At 36.9% G+C, this 25,689-nt stretch overlaps 1 protein-coding gene across 3 annotated transcripts in view; it reads right to left on the bottom strand.

Annotated features, from left to right (window-relative positions):
* Nucleotides 1–25,689, bottom strand: part of LOC145693400 (putative multidrug resistance-associated protein lethal(2)03659) — a 309,144-nt gene that overhangs the window by 268,155 nt on the left and 15,300 nt on the right. For all 3 annotated transcript variants that reach the window (XM_081769366.1, XM_081769367.1, XM_081769368.1), the window contains exon 2: nt 2,868–2,956. In XM_081769366.1, the coding sequence (XP_081625492.1) occupies nt 2,868–2,956 (89 nt within the window). The remainder of the gene's footprint in view (nt 1–2,867; nt 2,957–25,689) is intronic.

The raw sequence follows: 25,689 nt of genomic DNA, 5'->3' as shown, positions 1-25,689 counted from the left end.
AGCAGTGGATTGATAATGCTTGATTATGATGATGGTGATGATTTTATATCGAGACCTCAGAGGTAAACTAAACCAAGTCATAATTTCGTAATTTTACAGGAAAAGCGAAAAACCGGTTCCTTAACTAAGATCTATAATACTGTTTTTCAAACTATACTAAGTAGTTACAAAATAGTAAGATGACTTTAGACTTAAATTAATACACCACTAGAAAGAATATAGTCTATTAAAAAAAAGTATTCTAACTCAATTTGACCAAAAAGTGACTTAGCATAGTCTACCACTAATGTTCATATATATATATATATATATATATATATATATATATATATATATATATATATATAAATTTAATAGGTAAGGTAAGGGGTAACATTGGATCCAAAATTTAACGAAAGTCGTACAGCGAAAAAAAAAATTATTTTTGACTATTTAATACTTCATGTTGCTGCAAAACTACGAAAATTAATACAAAAGAAAACTAGAAACTTAAGAATCACTTGTTTTTGCGAGAGAGAGAAAAGAGATAGCTCGAATTACCTATATACTTATATAATATGTATGTTCATGGTTCGCAAGTAATTTTCAATCAATATAAAATATCAGCGTAATGAACGCAAGATTGGTTTTCTCGAATAAATATCACATGCACCGCTAAGAGCTCAGGAATAAGCTTAATCTATGTTACGGCAGTGGAACTATGCGAAACATCTGACTTTGAATCTAACTTGTTTCGTGATGCAACCCGAGGCCACACATAGCAAAGATGGGTGCCGTAGCTTCCACCACAAAGTTCAGGAATTTCGTATTATAAGGTGTCAATTAAACACGTAGATGTGAAACGGTAATAAAGCATTTGATCAATTTTAAACAAAATATATTGTAGTAATAATTTACCCTATTTATTAAGATAATGAACGTTATATTATGTTTTTAAAATGACAGTTAAAACAGAATGTATTGGATAATAAATGAGAAATTGTAAATGAGAATCTCGGTATGCTATGTGTTGCGTTATCCGTTAGAATGTATTGAACAATTCTTATTTTAAGGAAGGAAATAAACTACTGTATAGTCTGAAGTTAATTTAATAGAGTTTAATTGTATAGGCAGTACTGAGGCCATATGAGAAAGTTTTTTGGTCTTTTTCTGTAAGTGAAATATGGCTTACTATTAGAATTTTATCCCAGATATGATATACCCACTGATGATTGAAATTGGAACACACGCATGGAAGGCATCAGCGCTAGCAAATTAGCTCTGAAGAAGTACACCATACTATAATTCTAAGTCAAGAATAAGGCCAAAAATAAGAAGCAGAAACGTCAGACTTTACGATAATAATACTTTTACAATTTTAATTTCCCCTATTTATTTCGAGACTTTCGAGAGGAGACCGAGACGAGACCGAGATTTGGCCTTCGAGACCGAGACCGAGATCGAGACAAGCATTTGTTGACCGAGACGAGACCGAGACCGAGACGGCGATTTTTGACTCGAGACGAGACCGAGACCGAGACGGCTATTTTAAAACCGAGACGAGACCGAGACTGTACAAAGTCTCGTCTCGTCTCGTCTCGATACCATCCCTAATGACCATTGTATTCGACATTAAGGCACTTAAGATGTGCATTACTCCTTCCATCTTACTTGCGTTATTACTGTTACAGAACCCTTCTAAATTTGGTTATGTTTTGATGCTTGTAGTATTGTAGCTTTCTTCATATGTAACATTGCATGACTAATGTGGTATTATTTGATTTTGTTTCACACATTAATTTGAAGTACTAACCTGAATAACTTGAATATGTAGTGCCATTAGAAAAATTACAATTTTCTGTTAGTTGGCCACACTTTTAATCTTGTGGTATTACAGTGCATGTGTTTGCATGGTATAAAATTTCAGCGTTCTTTGCCCATTAGTTTAAAGTTACAAGGGCGTATCAAGATAAATGGTCCACTCTGCTATAAGTAAAGATAGAAAAAAACGAAAAGAGAAGAAAATTGTTTGAAATAAGTGGCTTTCAATCTAAAATCGTGGAATCTTTCCAACCACACTGCTCGTTTGAGCTCTACACTGGTATATTAATTTTCTTCTTAAATTCGCTACTGCAGTTTCAAGTGCAGATATTATCTATCTATTAAACTATCAAACAAGAATAATATTCGAATCATTTAGTCCAAAATTGTAGTTAGATACATAACACATTATTTAAGAGAAAGTTTAATATAAAGATTCAAAGTTAGGTAATTTAATACTACTACAATAATTATTTATGTATACAGCAAAAATATGCAATTTTAATAATGTTAAAGTTCCTAGAACCTCAAGTATGGACCTCAAACCTCGTAGGTATCTTAAAGGGTAGAGTAAATTAGGCCAAATAAAAAGAAAACGTACAGGTAACTTCTGTTGAATCTAGAAGTCGATGAATTTCTCACTAACATTAAAATTCTAGTGATTTAATAAATTCTAGCAAGTTAGTCTATATTCTTAGTTTAGATCTTTATCTTTCAGTTTAACGCCCCATTATTATGCCTTTTAGGGTAAGAGAGAGACGGATGATTAAGGCAAGTGAATGATGGAAGAACTGATGGAATAAGAACACAGGAGAAAATGGGAGCATCCCGAGAAAACCCACGGCCACGATGTCGTCCAATACAAACTTACTCGGCCGGGAATCGAACCACAGACCCCACTCACCAGAAGTAAGCGCTGTACCACTAGCCACCGTATCTCCCTATATTATTAGTTTAGGATAAATGTTTTATACAGTAAAATATTTTATTTAAACGAACAACCACAAAATTAAAATGCACGTTTAAGTTCTTTCCTTTTTGTTACAAACACTAAAAGCAGTACAAACCAATAAAATAAAGTGTAAAATCTTCCGAGAGCTTCATGGATTTCTGTCTGAACTATCTTATTAGTCATGCTTCTTCTTAGGAAACTGTTCTGAAAAGAAAAAAAAAAGAACATTAAACTAATAAATTACACTTGAATCCCTTTAATAAAATTAATTTGGAAGCGGTCATTGTGCAAAAATGAACATCTCTTTGTAGGTGATGCAACACATTATTTACTTGATGTTATAGAATGAACTCGGATCATAATTCACAAGAAAAGCTCAAAATCTCGTTTTCCAAATCTGTTTGAGTATAATCTTCAAAATTATTAAGTTCATAGAAAAGAAAGTCAACGCCTTCCTTATCATTCAAAGTATTTTCCCCATTGTGTAAAGAATAGGCTACAGCAAAACAAGCACAAAATTCCCAATAAGCATGGATGGAAAACTCGTTCTTGCGTAGATGTAATGAATCAAAAAAATAATAATAAAATAAACTTAACGTGAATGCAAGCAGCCCCGAGATAGTGGGGCCTTCGAAACCGTTTGTCAAATCAAGATAGGAACATTATGTACTTTATACAATGAAGAACTCTTTAGAACCATGTTCTACCGTGGCAACAGATTTTTCGTAGAAGCTGCATTAGGGAATTTAAGTACAAGGAAGTCACTAAATAGTTAGTATCTAATGCTATGAGAAATGTAGTGGTTCATTTCTTCTGATTTAGTAGTTCATTATGAGGTCTACTGGAACATCAACACTTTAGGTCTTATGAATAAAACGGAGTCTTGACTCTGCTCACTTTGCTCACGAGTGAGGTGAGCAAGCTCCGTTCCATAAGCAAACTCTCAAATTTCATATGCTCACAGAGTTTGCTCCACTCCACGCCGAGACGGCCAAGCAAGTAGTATGTTAGATGTTTATGTAATTTAAACAAACATCTTTAAAATGAGTGATATTGTTGAAAGATTTTGATAGATTTTGATAGATGTCAGCATTTGTGGGCATGATAAGAGATTTCTCAATCACGTTTAATAAATCTATGTTGCCAGAACTAAGAAAGAGAAAATATCTGCATTTACAACTATTAGGAAAAAGTGTGAAGAATCATTTGTGTCTCTATCACAATCGCAGTTGAATAAGAAATTAGCTAACATGGAAACCAGGCTTAAGAAGAAAATGGACCTGAAGAGGACAGGAAACAAACCAATAAAACTGAATGATTAAACAAAAACTATGGAAAACGAAATGAAATCTTTGAGATTTACGTCCCACGGTTATGCCGGTTAGGCTAAAGGAGACGGTGATGATGAGAAATGAATGAAATGGTGGAATGAGGAAAGTGGGAGGAAACGGGAGAACGCCGAGAAAACTCATGAGCATGGTGTTTGTCCACCACAAAGTCCACACGGCGCGAGCTGGAATCGAACCAGGGACCCAAAGCATCGGAGGTGAACGCTCTACCACTGAGCCACAAGGGGCCTTCTCTATTATTTTCCCTAGAACTTTTGCAAAATGTGACATACACAGTATTCTTGTCCATCTCTACTCCGCTTTGGAAACCAGGATCACTTAATATCTTTTAAAAAATCGCATTCTCTATTCGTTAGTAAGTGCTCCGGCTCTGGTTTCGTTTGATTCCTCTAGGAAATAATTACTTAATTTCCCCATGTTTTCTTTATTAAAGTGATAGGCGTTTTATAGTCAACTTCGAAAGCGTTTCTACGCTCTTTGTATATTTTCCGTCGTTCTAAATTCATGAATGCAATCATTTTCACGAAAAATCTTTACTTCGCCGCTTGAGTCAGCAAGTAAGGTAACTTAAGATTTTTGGAGAGATTACTCCGAAGTGGAATAGATATCTAAGTTTTATTCATGCGAAATTAGAGCTATCTCAATAGTGCTAACTCCTTGTTCAGACGCTGAGTGACCTCTCGAAGAGTTTGCTCATTTTTCTCATCTTTAGTGATGAGCGCAAGAGTCTTGGTCTTGCAGTTTTTGCAAGAGTCTTGCAAGCAAGACCAAGACCAAGACCAGGAATCCCGATGCAAGACCAAGACCAAGACCAAGGGGTGCAAGACCAAGACCAAGACCAAGACCATACCTGCAAGACCAAGACCAAGACTCTTGCGCAAGAGTCTTGCACAAATACGGTACTACTTGATTTTTTATAGAATGTAAAAAGGAAGGGGAAAATCATTACATGTTTCACGTGAACTTCTTGGCTCCAGTAAAAATACCGCCGGAGTGAATGTGTTCCCAGTAGTATGTGCAATCCATGTGAGTCGATCTGCTCCTGTAACATATAGCTACAGTATGTCGTTTTTTGAATCGGTTGTTCACGAGACGACCGACAGCATAATTCTATGAATTGTTACAAGCTATAATAACTTCAGTGTCTGATTTACTTTGGTCATCATTTGATCATTCACGACGGCCCATGATTGGATTTTGGGAAATCATACGAAGAATAGTTGTGTCCATAAGAAGTGGATAGGCAAAAATAAACTAGAGCATGTTATGGACACGGTAGCTCAATGGCAGAGCGTTCACCTCTGGTACATGGGGCCCTGGTTCGATCGCAGCTTGCGCTATGTGAGCTTCTTTGGTGAACAAACACCCTGTGCGTGGGTTTTCCGGTTTCCTCGTACTTTCTTCATTCCACCATTTCTCATCATCACTGTTTCCCTTAGCTTCAGTGTAATAATCGTGGGACGTTAAAGTAGATATTTCATTTCCTTTCAAAGCATATTAGTGGTATTCTTCGTCCAAAACTAAAGAGAAATGTAGTATTGAACATCGGCAATTCCGTACACCATAGGTGTCGACTACATGGGTATGGCCTTGCCTCTGAGGTTCAAGCATCCGTTGGAAATTTTTAATGTGTACTTATAAAATTAATATTGAAATAACATTTTCATGACATTGACAAAAACTTAGCGCATGTGACCGCAAGTTTGATTTCATAGCACAAAAGACATAGACAGTTGAGTCGTTTTCGGTTTTCACTCAAATTATTCTAAAGTATTGGGGCCGCGGTGGCTCAGTTGTAGAGCGTTCAGCTCTGGTGTTTGGGGTCCCGCGTTCGATCCCAGCCCCCACCAAGTGAACTTTGTGGTGGACAAACACCGTGTGCGTGGGTTTCCTCGGGGTTCTCCCGTTTCCTCCCACTTTCTTCTTTCCACCATTTTCATTCATTTTTCATCATCACCATCTCCTTTAGCCTAGCCGGCATAGTCGTAGGACGTAAAACTCACAAATTTAATTTCATTTCACATTCTAAAATATTAAGAGGTTTAATTATTATTACTTTAATTTTTTCTCTCTTTTTTGGTCAATATTGCAAAACATATCATCATCGTCATAATAATAGCTATTCTGCCATTATTGGCAGGTCACTTGCTGCAGCTGAGAAGCTTCGATGACTGTGGTCATCAGCTAGTCTCTTCGTCTTAACGTAGCAATTTTCTGTCTTAATATCTTTCTTCAACTACAATCTCCTTCGCCCCTCCCTCTAGCACGTCCCTCATAATACAGTTCCTCCTCAGCCAATGTCTTTCTCTTAATTACATCTAAAATTCTTCTTTTCTCCCCTACTGCTACTATTTCTAAAACCTTCGCATTCGTTTTCCATTCAACCCAGCAGATTCTCTCCTTTTTTCTCCATGCCCACATTTCGAAAGTCTAATTGTTTCATCGTTTTTGCGTAATGTCCTTGTTTCTACCCCATACAGTACATATTAGAATCAGTAAAACCAAATTTCAATATTTAATTGGAGGGTTTGTTCAATACAAATCGTGGTTGGAAAGAAAAAATCTGACGCCTTTAGAGTGTAAAAATAATTTTGCAATTTCTAGTATTTCAGTAATCTGTGCCGTCTTGGTTTTCTTTCATGCGATGCGTCTCACTGTCAGGGGTAGCTTCCCCAGTTTGGGAACCAGTGGAGTATTGGATCTGTTAAAACATATAAAAATATTACGAAATGTTGTGATTTATCTTATAAGTAGTGAAGCGTGATCACCCATTGAAAAAAAAAGTAAAGGACATTGCCTATGTTGTACAGTATCATCACCCATACACGAAGGTAAAATATATTACATTTAGAAACATACATTGTATTTTCCTCACTATTGACGCAATGTAGGATTTATTATCCCTTATATCCAGACTAAAATTTACTTATGAAAATCATAGATTTCTTAAAGCAAAACTTGTTCTATATACTTTAACTGTCTCTAGAAATATTGTCTAGATATGTTTTCTGTCGTTTTATTATATATATGTATATTTTAAGAACATAGTTAAGAAATAACCTAGGTATTTAGCTACCAATTATCCATTAAATGAAAACAAATCAACTTGGAACTTTCGATACCTTTTATTGTAATGAATTATAGTTCTTTTCAGAGATGATTTCAAAGGTCCTGGGTACATAACAACGGTAGTACAGAGTATCAAAGATCCTGGGTTCTAGGATCGAGCTGTCCAAAACATAAAGCATTTTAACCTAGATTGACAGCATTGATATATAACATATACATTACACAATTTAATTATAAGTGTATACAAAGAGTCATTCGCCTTGAAGACGAATTTTGAGAGAAAGCGATATTAAGCTCCCTTTCTACTCCAGAATACACCTGGCCAACGTCATAATGAGACCTAGTTAACTCTATCTTGCAATATCTAAATTAATCAGTTATGCATACTTGTAATATATGACTTATTGTACTTACATAATTACAACCATTCCTACACTATATAACAAAATGTAACGACGAGTAAAATTCGCGATTACACAAAGTGACTTCAACACAAGTACACTTTGGCCGAAAGTTAATTCAGCTAGGTGATACAAGTCTCGGAGCTGATTATTTACTTGCCCTACAGACCACGGATGGGTCTTCGCGGGTTATGAAGCGCGATAGACTGTGCGGAGAGATCCAGCTCACGCATGGGTCTGAATCGTACTGAACCTCGAATGAATCGAAACAAGTCGTTATAAACCATCTCAATTCTCTTTCACATTACAAACCGTAACTTTGACCCAACTACGTCATAGCCCTGTATCCTATTCCACTTTGGCCACAATATTATTTTTGATATTTCTAAACTCGGTCACCGCTTTCCATCAATCTTGTAATGAGGACACTTAGTTATATTTCCGTTGAAGAACCTATTTCTTCTGCTTCTTTTGACTGTGACGTCACTCAAAGACTGTTAGATTTTCTGAGCAGTGGCTGTTAATAGTTTTGCGAAGAATTCTCTTCCGTGTTAAGGACAGTTATTGCTTTGTATTCTTTCTATTGTTCACTAAAGTTTTTAATGCCTCCCTTTTAGAATTTTTTTGAATAAAAAAAAGAAATAAATTTTTCTGGATGTCGTCCCTTTTTCTCCACTGGAACGTGGTACTCCCATGCTAAAGAAATACACCCGGTCAATACTGAAATGTATGACAAAGTTCTTGTTTCTGGATGAGTACCATGACTGTAGTAGGATGCGATCACAGGTTTAGCGTTATTTTTGTTCCTCAAGTGTCCATGTGCACTCGGTTGAGCAACGCAGTTCACCATGAATGTACTGGTACGGTTCTTGGAAGTGAAACGCTGAGTTTCTAGGTGAGTAGGCATATAGTCAAATAAGACGGGAGGAAACACTTTCACTTATAATCACTAAAAATCAAAACACAAAATTCTCACTTAACACCTTCACTGTTGGCCGTTTCTCTCTCTTTTGACAAGTTAGGGTCTATGAACATATGTTGCCAAAGTTAAAACTTGTGAAAGAGAATGAGTAAAAGAAAAACCATCTGTATGCAATGCTACAGAGAGGAAAAAAAAGGCTTCTGTTATATTCAGTATGAATATTGAAATTCAATGTTTATACAATCAGAGTCACAAAATGGTTGTGATAACTCATGATTAAAACCTGAAATACCTTTTTTCTGAGAGAGAGAACACTGGTCTCGAACACCATATAAAACAGTAACTCATGTTCTAATATTTACATGTAGTGAAAATGAACGTTGGCCGTGTATAGGGAGTTTTGTACAAGCATACTCTGTAAATTGATATCTGTAATTAACCTTAAATGTTACATAGTGAAAATTTACTACACTGATTTCAGTTGCAATGAGATATATGACAGACAAGTGTTCTTACAATAAATTGTTAATGTTATTTGTTCTCTATTTATGCAAGCACCATAATGTCAAATATTCTCATCCTCCATATCGATGTTTCCGTAACCCTTTGAAAGCTGATTCGTGCTCCAATCTCTCGTAGTATGTCTCATCATGCATTTCTTAAATAGTTGAATGGCATGAATGCAACTGAGGGAAATGGAACGTGGGGAGCTTGATACGAAAACATGAATTCTTAAAAGGCATAGATAATTCCATTTTTGTAAATTTTTATCCCCTAACAAAAATGAATCCCGACACCAACTATATACAATGTTATTCCGAAGTAAAATATCTCCAATCGAGCATAGAGATGTCATCTGGTAGTGGTTCGTCTTGAGTACTTGTAACGCTATCAGTGGCAGAGTGTTTTGGTGTTGAAGTAGTTATCGGAATAGGCAATCTGCTTGGGGTGGTGAAAGGAGAAAGAGGGAGAGGAGTTTGGCTGTCGGATTGATCGGGAGATTCAGACAAAGAAATCTCTTGTATCGGAGACAAATTGCGTAAGGCTTGTCGTTGAATTTCATCTGCACCATTGGTATCGTGAATGGTGGGACATGGAGCATACCTTGACTGTAATTGTCGTCGGAATAGGCTCGAATTCCTACGTTTGGTACAACAGTAACGAAAATAACAGAATAATATGATAACGCTAATCACTAGTAAGACTAACATTACAATTGTGATAGCAAGTCCTATTCGGTATGATGTTCCGGTAGAAGCATGGCTGATCGTGAGGGTCGAACAGAGGACCATCAAGATAAATTCCCTGAAAGAAAAAGAAATATGTTTCAGGACGGGGTCTTGAAATGAAAGTTATGGGTAAAACGTAAAAACGAAATTCTGATTTTTTTTTTTTTTTTTGGAAAGATCTGTTCGATGGGAAGCTTTGCTGAAGAACAAGGAAAAGACAGCATTTCCATGAATGCGGAGGTCATAGAACGAAGCATAGGTCATTGCCAATTGCAACAAACTATTTGGAGAAATGTATCACCAGGGTTGCAAATCGCGAGCAAAGAGAAAGTTTTTGATAACGTAGTGGACAGCATAGGGCAATCATGCAAAACACTACGAAAAACTGGAGCAAGTTTGATTGCAACGCTGGAGGAAGTACTACACTCGTCTAAGTTTGGATAAGGAAAATAGTATCTCCGTGGTTAGTGCTTCGTGTTACACGGTAAAACGTGACAATTTAATCTGTGAAATGTGTGTAGTGAAGTCGTTGGTAGAGTTGCAAAATGACTACATGGAGGTTTTCCGTGGGTTTTCTTGTGAAGGAAAGAAAAAAAAATTGTTAGTATGTGTGTGTGTCAGTTAAAAACCTATCGAAGTGTTTGCAGGGGCGCATCGAGAATTTCAAGAGAGGGGTCATCAGCATGATCATTTTTTGTGTGTGCAGATGAAAGGTAAGTGTGCTGCAATGATGCTATTACTTTGTTATATCCCTGATACAGAGAGTTTGAAAGAAACAAAAATGAATTTTTCGTTTCGCTCATTTTCTCTGTCTGAAAATGGGGTGAAGGGGTGAAACGTACGTGATTCGAGGTTGCACTGAACAAATGTTTCTCGTCTCGTGGGCCATTCTAATGTCAAAAGGAATCTAATGTTGAGTCCTTGAAACAATTAAAAGAAGATTTCACAGCAGGGGGATGGGGCCTTTCCATCCCTGCTAAGATCCAAAGTATTCGTGTTTTTTTTTTAACGGATTGTGAGAAATATGATTGTGAACAAGGAGTCTTGCTAACCACGGTGTACAGCACAATTAAACTATTTTAAGTATTGTTTGTATTTTGTCACAAACTCGGGGTTGGGTTGGTCGTCAGGGACGTACAGTTTCATGCGTGCTTTGGTAACAGGTGTTTCTTTTCCCTTGGAATCCTGCAGTAAGTAACTGTTTTCATCAATCGATGAGATAACAGAATACGGCCCTTCAAATTTAGGGGCTAGACTTTTGCACTCATCTGCTTTGGTGTATAAACGTTCTATAACGACTTTCGTACCCGGAAGAAAGCTGGTTGGAGGCTTTTGTGAATGCAATTTCGCTTTTTGCCTTTCGAAGATTTTATTTCGCTTATATAACACATAGTTTCGTGTGTCTCTGAGACGTGTTAAGCGTTCCTCATTTCCGGGCTGGTCAGCAGGGGCGTTCAAAACACGATCAATAGGAAAAACTGGCTCTATGCCGTAAACTACTTGAAATGGGCTTATACCAACTTCTGAAATTGGTGTTTTGTTCACCGTTTGGGTGGCGAGTTGTAAAAAACGAGGCCAGTCTGCGTGGGAGTCTTTCGTAAGAAAACGCAACGCATTTTGAACTGAGCCGATTCTGCTTTCGGCATAACCTAAGGAAAAATGACCTTTCGGAAGCACGTATTTCACTGTAATACCCAAACTATCTAGAAAATTCTTAGTTTTCTGACTTTTATGGCTAGATTGCTGGTCGAGATACAAAACAGATGGAACAGAGAAAGGCGTTATGATCTTGTCCATAAGAAATGCAATGAACTCATCACTGGTAGGCGATTTTACAGGGGCTGTTATTACATATGAGGAAGCGTGACATGTGGCGAGATAGAAATATTGGTAGTGGTCATCTTTGGATGGCATTAGCTTACCACATAAATCAATCGAGAAGCAAGAAAAGAGGCTGTGACTGGGTAATTGTTGCACATGCAAATTAAGCGGACTGTATGCTCTTTTATACATGCTGCAGTCATGACAGCGTTTTAGCTTATGAAATAGCCACTTTTTCATGTTCGGGAAAAAATATTTCGATTTGAGCACAAGATACATTTTCTGAAAGCCTACGTGACTTAACACATTTGAATGCATTTCCGTGAAAACAGAATTACGAAGTCGTGTAGGAATACACAGAACTTTTCTGTCTTCTGGTATTGCTTTGATACGTTTGTATAGCAATCCTTTCTCTAAAATGTAAGCGTTTTTCCATTGTTTGTACTGCGGGTGTTGCTCATCTTCAGTTTCTAGTACTTTTATGATTTTCCCAAAGTAATTGTCTTCTCGTAATAGTGAACCAATATCAGTAGTTTTATCGAGTGCCAACATGTGAAGTGGATGCAGTTCTGTAGCTGCGTCCTGTAATGTGTCGGCAGTGGCGGGGAGAGGATTTCTTGACATGTGATCAGCAAGTCCATTCTGAGTTCCTGCTATATGTTGAATTTGAAATTGAAAATTTGAGAAATAGTCACGCCAACGCTGAAGTTTGCTGCTTAAGTGATTAGACTTTTGCAGGGCTGTCACGGCCGTACTATCTGTATACACAGTAAACGGTTGACCCACTAAATACTTGTAAAATTTCTGCAAAGAAAAATACACAGCATATACCTCAAGTTCGTACGTGGGGGGAGGGTTTTTTCTGGGGGGATGCCTGCTGGAAGCATACACCACTACTTTCCACTCTTTTTCACCGATTTTTCTCTGTAGTAATGCCGAGCCGACGCCAAGCAGAGATGCATCACAGACTATAGCGTGTTCGGTATTGCGTGTTGTGTACATTTGTAGGAGTGGGGGAGAAGTCAATGCTTTGCGCATCTCTTGGTACGCAAGCTCACAAGCATCATCCCAATGAAGTTTACTAGGATTTCCTTTGAGGGCGTTGTACAAAGGCGCCAATTTGAGGGAAATATCCTTAAAGAAATTCCGAAAAAAATTTATCGAAGCGAGCCAACTTCGAAGTTGTTTGACAGTTTTCGGTTTTTCAATTTTTAGAATCGCGTCAAGTTTATCAGGATTGGGACGAATTGTTCCGTTGTTCACAATGTAACCTAGACATTTTACTTCATGCACACCAAATTGCGACTTGTCTAAATTGAAAAGCACGGAATATTTCTGTGCTGCTTTAAGCACTTTTTCAAGCGTTTGAAGCATTTCTTCAAATGAATTTCCGATTACATACATGTCATCTACGTACAAAGCAACGCGAGAAGGATCTATATCTTCAAAAATTTGTCGTAATATACGTTGCAAGTATATCGTGGAATTTTTATATCCCATTGGCAATTTCCGTAGTTGCATTTGTGTTCTAGGCAATTCTAAGCTAGGTACACTGAATGCAGTAAAAGGACGATCTTCTTCGCGAAGTGTTATTTGAAAAAAAGACATATGTAAGTCCAATGAACAGATCCATTTGGCGTCAGATAGTTTTTCGAGAGAATCCTGAACCGAAATGATTGGATCGTTGATACTGATACAATTATCATTCAATTTTCTGAGATCCATTACACAACGAACCTGTTTTCCACCTGGTTTGGGAACAAATAAAACATTGTTGCGTACAGGACTGTCGGCATACTCTAAGACTCCTTGGTCTAGAAGTTTAAGAATTTCATCTTTCGCTTGAGGCCGAAGCCTGTGAGGAATTGTATATGCGACAGCTTGAAACGGTTCTCTGGATTGAAGATTTAGAGATACATCAAAAGCATCTATAGCCGTGAAGTCATTACTACTCCACTTGAAAACAGTGGCGTACTGAGACAACAGATTTTGTAATTTCTGTTTTTGTACATTTGTCAATGTTTTACCTAAATTAAAGTTCGAGACGTCAATCAGATGGCCAATTTCTTGCATGCGTTTTGAAACTTTTTCTTGCACCTGCTTAGGGGTTGGTGTGTAAAGTTTCCTGATTGTGTTTACGTGTACTGTTTCACTGTCTTCCGTCAATCGTGACGCTATAGCTAGAGGTGTTCCCTGTTTGAAATGTTTTGTGAACCGAGAAGTGTTCACTATAGGAACTGCTGGGTTCTCAGCTGAAGCAGCGGCTTGTACCATGAAACACTTTTTGAGAAATTTGTTTACAGGTGTATGTACGTGAAAATTTTTAATAGGCATATCGAGAGAGAATTCGAGAGGCACTATACAACATGATTTGTGTGGAATTGTAATAGCTTGTTTGCAAATGAGCGTGAAATGTTGATTATTTGCAATTTCCTGTGCCAGAACTGTAGAAAGTTTGTGAATTTTTGGTTTCTTAGCATTTTTCTTAGGTGGTTTGCAACCAAAATGTTCAAGCGTAAGTGTGTTAGTAACATAATCCAATTGACAATTGTGTTCCTTCAAGAATCCATTACCAATAATAATCGGAAATTTGGGCAAAGGAATTAATCTAAACAACACCGTGAACGATTTGCCATTTAAACGTATTGTCAAATATGCAGCTTTCGTGAGCTCCGTCGGCACCTGTGATATGCCGTAAAGCGAGGTACGTAAAGGAAATACACGAGCATGGGCGGGCAAAGCTGAAAATGGACAAATATTCGCTTCAGCTCCAGAATCGAGTAAGAGTTTAACGTTTGCTGTCCCTACAGTACCAGTGATATAATTCAATTGGCCTTGTTGTTCCATTGGTAACTTAATTGTGGTAGATTGTGAAGCGAGCAATTCAGAGCTCATATTTGTCCCGTATAGTTTGTCACAATCGGTATGAGATTCTGGGGGAGATTGAATCTCCCGTTCCTCTCCTAGTTTTTTGGACTAGAAGCAGGATTAGGGTTGGTCATCACCGGATTTACCTGCTGTGGTGGTAAGGCATAAGCAGGGTAAGGGTAAGGGGGAGGGTAACTGTAGAATGGGAATGTGGGAGGATAGACCGGAGGAAACTGTGCCTGATTCATGTATGCAGCATGAAATTGCTGTTTGTTTCCATTCTTATTCTTGTATTGTTTTTTGTTTTTATTTTTCTTTCCATTCCCTTGGTTGGGCTTATCATTGCTTTCCTGTGCGGTACTGCCTTGTCTCTGTGTAGTAACGTTCTGTTTACCTTGCGTAGGTGGTGGGGAACTGTTAGTACACTGAGCCTGCGAGTTTTGGGCATGTTTGCAATGGCAAGAAGTATTTTCAGAATGTGTTCCAAAATGTGTTCCATTGGAACATGTACCGCAAGAATGTGTTGCACAAGCATATGCCTGTCTAGCACACGGAGAACTACATGTCGGGTGTCGATACTCACACGCGTGAACGGGAGATTGAGATCGGGAGTACGAGCGTGTGTCGTATCGTGTAGGTGAAGTAGTGCGGTGGGGAGAGGCTGGAGGAGTATAAACGTAATTTCTGTTGCCTTGTTCAGAAAAATGAACCTGAGCACGGGTATTCATCTGGCTATTGAATTGCAGCTGTAATTTTTCAAGTTTTTCTGCCAGTTCCGAATATGAATCTGTGTTGGGAGGGGGAGGGGGAGTACGTGGAAGTTCAGAGACGATTACCGGTTTCTGAGAACTACTCGGAAAGCTGTGTGGTTGTTCCTGTAGTTTCTTATGCATCAGCATGTCAGCCTTTTGTCTGGTCCATGCGGCCTGTACAAAAGCGTCGAAACTACCGAATGTTTTCTGTGAAAAATAATGTAAATATTCCGGGGACATACCTAAAACGCAATCAACATAAAATTCTTTAAATGCAAGTTTCGAATTAAACTTGTCGGCGAGATGTTTCTTCTCGTATATATAGAAAGTAAGTGGTTCTCCAGGTTTCTGAACCCTAGACCTGTATGTTTCTAATGCATTCATCGTGGTCTGACCTGTTCCGAAATGTTCAAGAAAGAGATCCCTAATATCCTTCCACTCCTTCGCTTTTAATTCATCCACTTGCGATGTCCACCAGTACAAAGGTGGTCCTGACAAAAAAGTGGGAAACAAACCTGCTATCCTGGAATTGTCCCAAGAATTTAATTGTATTAGTCTGTCGAACCCACATAAGAATTTTTCAGCATTTTCGCCGGGAGAAGCAGAGAAAATTTCTAGCGAAAGGGAGGGGAAAATAACTGAATCAGTTGCATGGGAACGAGAACTGGAACGCGTGTTTGCCATAATGAAAATGCACTGAGAACACAACAATCAAATATACGAGAGAATAGCGCTAAATCAACACATAAACACAGGTTACACTAAATAACATCATATGAAATCTGAGCAGTATGCACAACTAATTATCAAGATAAAACAAGAAATTAAACCTCGAAGTCGGGGAGCCATTCTATATACTTTCATTGTCTCTAAAAATGTTTGTCTAGATATGTTTTCTGTCGTTTTATTATATATATGTATATTTTAAGAACATAGTTAAGAAATAACCTAGGTATTTAGCTACCAATTATCCATTAAATGAAAACAAATCAACTTGGAACTTTCGATACCTTTTATTGTAATGAATTATAGTTCTTTTCAGAGATGATTTCAAAGGTCCTGGGTACATAACAACGGTAGTACAGAGTATCAAAGATCCTGGGTTCTAGGATCGAGCTGTCCAAAACATAAAGCATTTTAACCTAGATTGACAGCATTGATATATAACATATACATTACACAATTTAATTATAAGTGTATACAAAGAGTCATTCGCCTTGAAGACGAATTTTGAGAGAAAGCGATATTAAGCTCCCTTTCTACTCCAGAATACACCTGGCCAACGTCATAATGAGACCTAGTTAACTCTATCTTGCAATATCTAAATTAATCAGTTATGCATACTTGTAATATATGACTTATTGTACTTACATAATTACAACCATTCCTACACTATATAACAAAATGTAACGACGAGTAAAATTCGCGATTACACAAAGTGACTTCAACACAAGTACACTTTGGCCGAAAGTTAATTCAGCTAGGTGATACAAGTCTCGGAGCTGATTATTTACTTGCCCTACAGACCACGGATGGGTCTTCGCGGGTTATGAAGCGCGATAGACTGTGCGGAGAGATCCAGCTCACGCATGGGTCTGAATCGTACTGAACCTCGAATGAATCGAAACAAGTCGTTATAAACCATCTCAATTCTCTTTCACATTACAAACCGTAACTTTGACCCAACTACGTCATAGCCCTGTATCCTATTCCACTTTGGCCACAATATTATTTTTGATATTTCTAAACTCGGTCACCGCTTTCCATCAATCTTGTAATGAGGACACTTAGTTATATTTCCGTTGAAGAACCTATTTCTTCTGCTTCTTTTGACTGTGACGTCACTCAAAGACTGTTAGATTTTCTGAGCAGTGGCTGTTAATAGTTTTGCGAAGAATTCTCTTCCGTGTTAAGGACAGTTATTGCTTTGTATTCTTTCTATTGTTCACTAAAGTTTTTAATGCCTCCCTTTTAGAATTTTTTTGAATAAAAAAAAGAAATAAATTTTTCTGGATGTCGTCCCTTTTTCTCCACTGGAACGTGGTACTTGCAAGACTCTTGCAAGCAAGACCAAGACTGGGTGTGCAAGACCAAGACCAAGACCAAGACTAGGTGTGCAAGACCAAGACTGAGGGTTCCAGTGCAAGACCGAGACCAAGACCACTGTGCAAGACCAAGACCAAGACCAAGACCACCCGGGTCTTGGTCTTGGTCTTGCATTTGCTCATCACTACTCATCTTCGTTCATACCAAAAGGAGTAAACTCTCCAAAATTGGAGTAAACTCACCTTGCTCAACTTTATTCATAAGACTCTTTGAAACCTCGAAAAGCAATTAATGTAAGAAGGTAATTTTACTCTTTTGTATTACTACTACCTGTTACTGTAGTATGGACGAGCGAATCTTATTTTTAAAAATAGAGTGTTCAAATGGATACTAACCTGTAGCTTCTATGTGCAATAGCCTAATGATGCAAATCACATTGATATACTATAACTTAATGGAAGAAGCACTACAAGTAATTCTGAGTAGTAAATGTTTATTATTACTATTCTTCGTATTATTATTATTATTATTATTATTATTATTATTATTATTATTATTATTATTATTATTATTATTATTATTATTATTATTTCATCTAAGATCATACTACCTACGAATAATGTAAGTATTAACTACAAGAACCACTATCAAAATGTCGGAACATAGTTCCTTACTTTGCAGTTCTGAATGAATCATAAACTTTATTTGTCAGAATTTGCGATTAAAGTAACATACCACCAGGCGTGCACCCAGAAATTTTTGTTGGGAAGGGTTCAATACTAGAAGGCACTACTCTAGGTTGTGTTGAACGGGTATTATTCTGTTCGAAAAGACAATACGTAATTGTAAAATACTTCCACTTATATTTTTAAAAAAATGATAAAAATAAAAACTAGCTTGTTTTTATAAGAGAAAGAGTACAGATGATATGTAAGATCAAATTTTCATGCTACATCAATCATTTCTTTGTTAAAGAAGTATAGTTTTATTGGGGAAGTGTAAAAAAGTATATTGATTCAGGAAGTTTTGAGATGGTTCGGACCTGGTGGATCTCTTCCGTTCGTGGTGCACCCTTGCCTACCATTGATGTAGACTTTCAGTATAGAAAAAATACAGTTTGAGAGATTTCATACGATATTCAACGTGAAATGTGCTCTTCATCTCACGATTTATGGAAGGATTGCAAAAGCTGAAACAAGTGATTTCACAACATTCACTCAGTTCATACTTTCCCCACATTTGTCTCATTTCAAACTAAGAATGAGCTTTAATTTAATAATGATGATGATAATAATAATAATAATAATAATAATAATAATAATAATAATAATAATAATAATAATAATAATAATAATAATAATAATACCGAATAAAAAATGTAGAAAATGTTGAAATACAACAGAAACAATTGAATGCATCCCAGGTTCATGTCGTATAACGGCTCCCACAGACTCTCACAACAATGTAGCAAAAGCATTCACCAGTTTCTGGTACATAACATGAAATTAGTCATTGATACCAAGCCATACTACAAATACCAGCCAAGTCCAGTACTTGAAAAAGATAAATACAAACTGTACTGGGATCGAGCAATCGGAACGAATGTAACGGTAACTGCAAACAGACCTAACGTCACTATTATCAATAGAATGGACCAAGAAACAACTCTCCTAGATGTAGCAGTACAATTAACACTTAATGTACGTAAAATAATTAGTACGAAAATAAGCAAATATAAAGATCTGGCAGACAAAATTAGAAACTTACAGTAAGATCAATCAATTATCTCAGCTACAGCTATTGTCCGTCAAAGTACTGTGACGCAACTGAACAAATAAACGCAAAACATGTAACAAACCTACAAAAATTAGTAATACTAGATATCTGCTATGTTATTTGAAAATTTTTTGGAGAACTCTTCAAATAATCTGCACTTACCAGAGACGACTGTCAGATTAAGCTGAGACCGTTTAAACCGAGATAACAGTAATAATAATAATAATAATAATAATAATAATAATAATAATAATAATAATAATAATAATAATAATAATAATAATAACGATAAGTATTGTTAAGAATAAACTATTAATAAAGATCAAAAAAAGACAAAGAAAAACAAGTCTCATAAGAAATAAATTGAGAAGAATCAACTAACAGCACTTACAGGCCCATAATACAGGACATAGTAAAGTGAATTTTCTTCAAGTGATTCTTCTAGGGGATCATACAATTATAATACGAAACCAAAAATGATGTTCCCATTCCATGTGAGATTGTGGTGGACATCTCAGTGTCAATGGGTTTCGTTGCGATTTTCTTCTTTCCTTAAATATCTTCTTTGCACCAAATTATCTTATAATCATTAACTTTCATTAACCATAAGTCCCCTTTAACTTGTGGACAAACGACAGCCTATGTCCGTCGTGAAACTAATGTCCAGTCGGACGAACGACTGACATAGCTCCATCTTTGCTTTATATTTTTATTGCGAATGAACTACGGGCTACATTCGTAATTTGTAGGGTTACAATCTTATTGCACTATAAATGCGGGGAAAATGCAATTATGCACTAAAGATCTAAAAAAACATGCACTATAATTTGAAAAAATGCTTTCACAGAGAATCATCCGTTACTATTTATTAGTGTATTACCAATATATATATATATCGGTAACTCCATCGACAAACTTTGGGAGGTGATTCCTTATATGAAATGAAAGAAAAAAGTTCTGATAAACATAGGTCGAAAAACGTCTCCTTTCAGAGTTATGAATCGCCGAAAATTCGAAAAGTCATGTTTCAAAATGCCCTGCTTTAGAAACTATATTACCTATCTCAAGGAGTTTAAGTAATTACACATGAACTAGTACGCGTTCTATCTAAATACCCATGTTTTAACATCCTCCGTCATCGGCGAAACTAACGCGCCATTAGTACTTAAAGGAGTATCCCTATACCTACGCTTCCTTTTTAGAGTTCGTTTCGCCGATAACGGACCACGGTAGAACATGGATATTTAGATAGAGCGCATACTAGTTCCTTTGTAATTCCTTAAACTGCTTGGGATCGGTCCTGTAGTTTCTAAGGCAAAGCGTTTCGAAACGTGAATTTTCGAATTTTCGGCGGCTCATAAATCTGAAAGGAGACGTTTTTGTCCCGTTTATTAGAACTTTTTTCTTTCATTTCATATAAGGAATCACCTCCTAAAGTTTGTCGGTGGATTTACCTACCACCCTGTATATATATATATATATATATATATATATATATATATATATATATATATATATATATATATATATATATATATATATATACACCGGGTGAGGCATTTAAAACTGTTTTTGGGAATATCTGGAAAACTACAAATCGGATTTTGAAAAAAAGTTGTTCGTCTCGAAGGGGGACATCCAACGATACCACACTCGACCCCCTATCCCCACCCCCGGGGAGGGGGTCAACTTTGAAATATTAAATGCGAACCACTATTTTTTATTCCATATTCTGATTCTCCGTGAAAAAATTCGTAACTTTTGTATTGAACATTTTTTGTTGCGTGATAGATGGCGCTGTAATCGACAAAACTCAAAATGGCTTAGAAACGAAAAATGAGGCATTTAAAACTGTTTTTGGGAATATCTGGAAAACTACAAATCGGATTTTGGAAAAGTTGTAATAAAAGTTATTCGTCTCAAAGGGGGACATCCAATGGTACCACACTCGACCCCCAACCCCGGGGGCGAGAGGGGGGGTCAACTTTGAAATCTTAAACGGTAACCACAATGTTTTATTGCACATTCCGGTTCTCCGTGAAAAAATACTTAACTTTTGTATTGAACATTTTTTCGTCGCGTGATAGATGGCGTGTAATCGACAAAAATCAAAATGGCTTAGAAACGAAAAATGAGGCATTTAAAACTGTTTTTGGGAATATCTGGAAAACTACAAATCGGATTTTGAAAAATTTGTAACAAAAGTTGTTTGTCTCGAAGGGGGACATCCAATGATACCACACTCGACCCTCTATCCCCACCCCCGGGGAGGGGGTCAACTTTGAAATATTAAATGCGAACCACTATTTTTTATTCCATATTCTGATTCTCCGTGAAAACATTCGTAACTTTTGTATTGAACATTTTTTGTTGCGTGATAGATGGCGCTGTAATCGACAAAACTCAAAATGGCTTAGAAACGAAAAATGAGGCATTTAAAACTGTTTTTGGGAATATCTGGAAAACTACAAATCGGATTTTGGAAAAGTTGTAATAAAAGTTATTCGTCTCAAAGGGGGACATCCAATGGTACCACACTCGACCCCCAACCCCGGGGGCGAGAGGGGGGTCAACTTTGAAATCTTAAACGGTAACCACAATTTTTTATTGCACATTCCGGTTCTCCGTGAAAAAATACTTAACTTTTGTATTGAACATTTTTTTCGTCGCGTGATAGATGGCGCTGTAATCGACAAAAATCAAAATGGCTTAGAAACGAAAAATGAGGCATTTAAAACTGTTTTTGGGAATATCTGGAAAACTACAAATCGGATTTTGAAAAATTTGTAACAAAAGTTGTTTGTCTCGAAGGGGGACATCCAATGATACCACACTCGACCCTCTATCCCCACCCCCGGGGAGGGGGTCAACTTTGAAATATTAAATGCGAACCACTATTTTTTATTCCATATTCTGATTCTCCGTGAAAAAATTCGTAACTTTTGTATTGAACATTTTTTGTTGCGTGATAGATGGCGCTGTAATCGACAAAACTCAAAATGGCTTAGAAACGAAAAATGAGGCATTTAAAACTGTTTTTGGGAATATCTGGAAAACTACAAATCGGATTTTAAAAAATTTGTAACAAAAGTTGTTTGTCTCGAAGGGGGACATCTAATGTTACCACACTCTACCTCCTACTCCCACCCCCCGGGCGCGGTAGGGGTCAACTTTGAAACGTTAAATAGTAACTCCGTTTTTTATTCCTGATTCCCATTCTCCATGTAAAAACACATAACTTTTGTATTAAAAAGTTCGTTTCGTTGTGTAATAGATAGCGCAGTGATCTACAAAAAATTAAAATGGGTAAAAACTGTTAGGGATGGGCCGAGTAGAACTATGAGCTCTGAGCCGAGTCATTGACTATGAACTCAATTTTCGAGTTGAATCGAGTTTGATAAATATCCCACTCATTCAGCTCGTTTTAACTCGTTTTGAAATGATGGCCTGATGAGACTACAAAGTGAAAGTCATGTAAAATGTAAGCAGTAATGTGGAATAGTTTTTGTGCTGCTCACGAGAGGGGACACTGGTCGCCTCTAGTTTCGTTTCCATAACAAGACGACAAGGGATTTTTTTAACGACCTTAGTTCGCCTCGGCTCAACTGAGCCGATGTTCGAGCCAGCTCCCTTGAGGTGAGCCATCGGATCAGTTGGGATGAGCCATTTCCTCTGTTTTGTTGAATTGAGTCTAGAGCTCGAGCAGGGTCGGTTGGGTGAACAGTTAGCTAGGCTTATTGTTCGTTTCGGCCCATATACGATACGAACAAGAAATTAGAAATGAAGCATCAAATAGGGTCGCTACATTACATAAACAAAACAGCACACAAAAGGTAAATAGAACAAAAATGAGTCGTGGACCCATTTCAGTAAAATATGTCTACTATTAGAAGCTCTAGAAATAATATTTATTCCTATGGTTTGAGATTTATCAATATTGTCCCCTTAATAATATTATCATGTATGGAATGGGCCTAAGAAGTAGCTAACGGAACCGCAGACTTTGTCGTGTGGGAGGGCCCATAGACTCCGGGGGGGGTCCATAAACATTAACAGAAAGTTGGAAAAAGGGAGCCCAAAAATTAGAAAAACAACTCTTCCTAGGGGGCCCAGATAAGCTTATTAATGCTTGCACCCCCAGAAAAAAATCTAAGTTACGACGCTGGTTATCAGTTGCAGGGATTGTCCCGATTTATTTACATTTCGTCTTTACCAAAACTTCTAATTTCCAAAGAAGAAAAGGCGACAAAATTATTTTCACATTCTTTAAATTACATCAACACGTGTGGAAATAGAGTTCTATGTTTATGTTCCATAACTACTAGTTTATTTTCTTATGTTCATATGAGGAATTTGTGGCAAATTGAGGCCACATGATCATGAGGCTGCTGATCATCAGGCGCAATCCACTAGGGATTCGAATTCCTCTGAAGAGCACGGTCGGTATTTTAATTGTCCTCAGCATTTCTGTGTTCGTGTTCCTGTAGTGTTTGGAATACGTCGAAAGGACATGAGGTGCCAGTGGCGAACAATACTCCGGTTGGGGCGATTTGTTTTTAAAAAATCGTGAAAGCAGGAAACTCCCATTGCAGCAGCTACCTGGTTCAAATCCCGTCGTGGCAATTATTAATTTTTTTCTGAATGGGAAGATAATGTTTATGTAATTGGTATTGTAACTATGTTATTCCTTTATTATTATTATTATTATTATTATTATTATTATTATTATTATTATTATTATTATTATTATTATTATTATTATTATTATTATTATTATTATTATTATTACCACAGAAGGAAAGAAAAAGTAACATAGTCAAAGGTATTCATAGGAAGAGAAAAGATATACGGTATGTCAGATGTTTCTTAGGTTTACACATGAACGCAATAATATTATTACGTTTATGCATTTACAGATATAATTATCGTTTTATGACAACAAGAAGTAAAATATAAATATTTGTTAGCTGATAACAGTAATGCATTTTGTTTCGCACTTCTTCTAGGTAGAAAGATGAGGCGACATCTTAAATAGGATTATTCCCGTGACAAGCGTTGTAAGTTCGATCACTAATTGCAATTTGTGCACAACTAGGAAAATTCCTTGATACTCATTTTTGGCCCATACTACAGCAGTAAGAACGTGTTTAGCCGTTATATATTCATTGATTCTTGTCCAAACACGTTACTTCCCAGACAGTTACGAATGAAGTTGATACGGATGACGTAATTTTGTGTAGTTGGCATTTCACCTGTGAAGGAAGTTGTCTCAACTCTTAGACCCAGAGTAATTGAATATTTTTCATGTTAGTATATATCAGTAGTGTCAGTAGTGCAAATTATAAAAAGTTACTGAATTGCCAAAGCCGGTACCGAACTCGCATCCCCAACATTATGAAACAAACGCTTAAGCCACTACTCTAAGACATCACTGGTCTGGGAGAAGGAAAAATTAAGCTGCAGTGAATTCAGTAATTACACACTTTCACGATTCCAGTGTAATAATGATGAAACTTTCTGATTTCACTCATGATAAAATAGTAAAGTATTATGCAGAAAGAATAGTCCAAAGAAGTCAACTTTAAATTGACAACTCATATGCACGGAGGCGCTGCCGTATGCTCTCGCCTCAGGCCCTGATTTTTCACGGCACGGCATTGGACAGATACTCATATTGATTGGAATCTTGTGGTTCAGGGCACTGGGTTATTATTTTAAGTTAACTAATTTAACGAACCTTCTTCAGTACCTTGTTTCCTATTTTTACGCGTTTTACTCACTTTTACAGTTTTTCCACTAACTCTTTAAGAACACAGACAAAAACATAGAAACATCGAGGACAGTAAAAATCACAAACACTATTCGCGCGTTCTTCCCTTGCCTGAAGCAAAACAATAAAATATGGTGAAAATGCAATTTTTGGTCTTCTATCTTTTATGTAGTGTCAAATCCATACTTGGAGTGGGTCAGTGGGTCAAATGGATGGACTTTCATGAGTGAGTCAATGGGTCGTGGGTTAACAGCATGTGACTCACTGCGACCCATCATCCAGAGTGACCCACTGCGATCTACCATCCACCGTGATCCACTCGGACCCACCGACCCATTCTGTTCACTGCATTTTAGACATCTTTTGAACAGTATATTTTTTCACAATTGACCCTAGCCATAGAAACTAAAAACACGTTCCTGGTTGGTTGCAGCTTGCGATTGTCCAAACCTTCTGGTGTATGTATTGTGTATTATAGTAGTAATAAAAGAACATTGTCACTTTGTTGGAATTGAAGAAAAAAATTGAAGAAGCATTTGAGGTTAAATTTACATCATGGCAATCAAGGTAGAAGAAAACGAGCCCTGCGGGGCTTCTAACCCACTCCTTCTTTTCCTACTGCTACTACTACTATTTATTTTAGATTCGTACAGCAAAACTGCACACGTAACATAATCATTTTCTGAGTATTATTTTCATCTTATTTTAATGAAAAAAGTGTTTTGAAAATTTTAAAAATAAAAAATAAAAATAAACTTTCCTTAGCCCGGGTTTGAACGCACATCAAAAGCAATTATAATGACTTGCCCATTACGGTAGTACTTTCGGCCACGAAGACCGCCAGTAATAGACACTTTATTTTTGCTATATTTCTGCTACGTGGCGAGAAACGGATAATTCCAACTTACCAGAACCGCATATTTAGCTCCTATGA

Source organism: Thermobia domestica, chromosome 8, assembly GCF_964235325.1.
Source record: "Thermobia domestica chromosome 8, izTheDome1.hap1.1, whole genome shotgun sequence".
NCBI lineage: Eukaryota > Metazoa > Arthropoda > Insecta > Zygentoma > Lepismatidae > Thermobia > Thermobia domestica.
The sequence above is the reverse complement of the archived record's forward strand: the minus strand, read 5'-3'. Positions and strand labels throughout refer to the sequence as shown.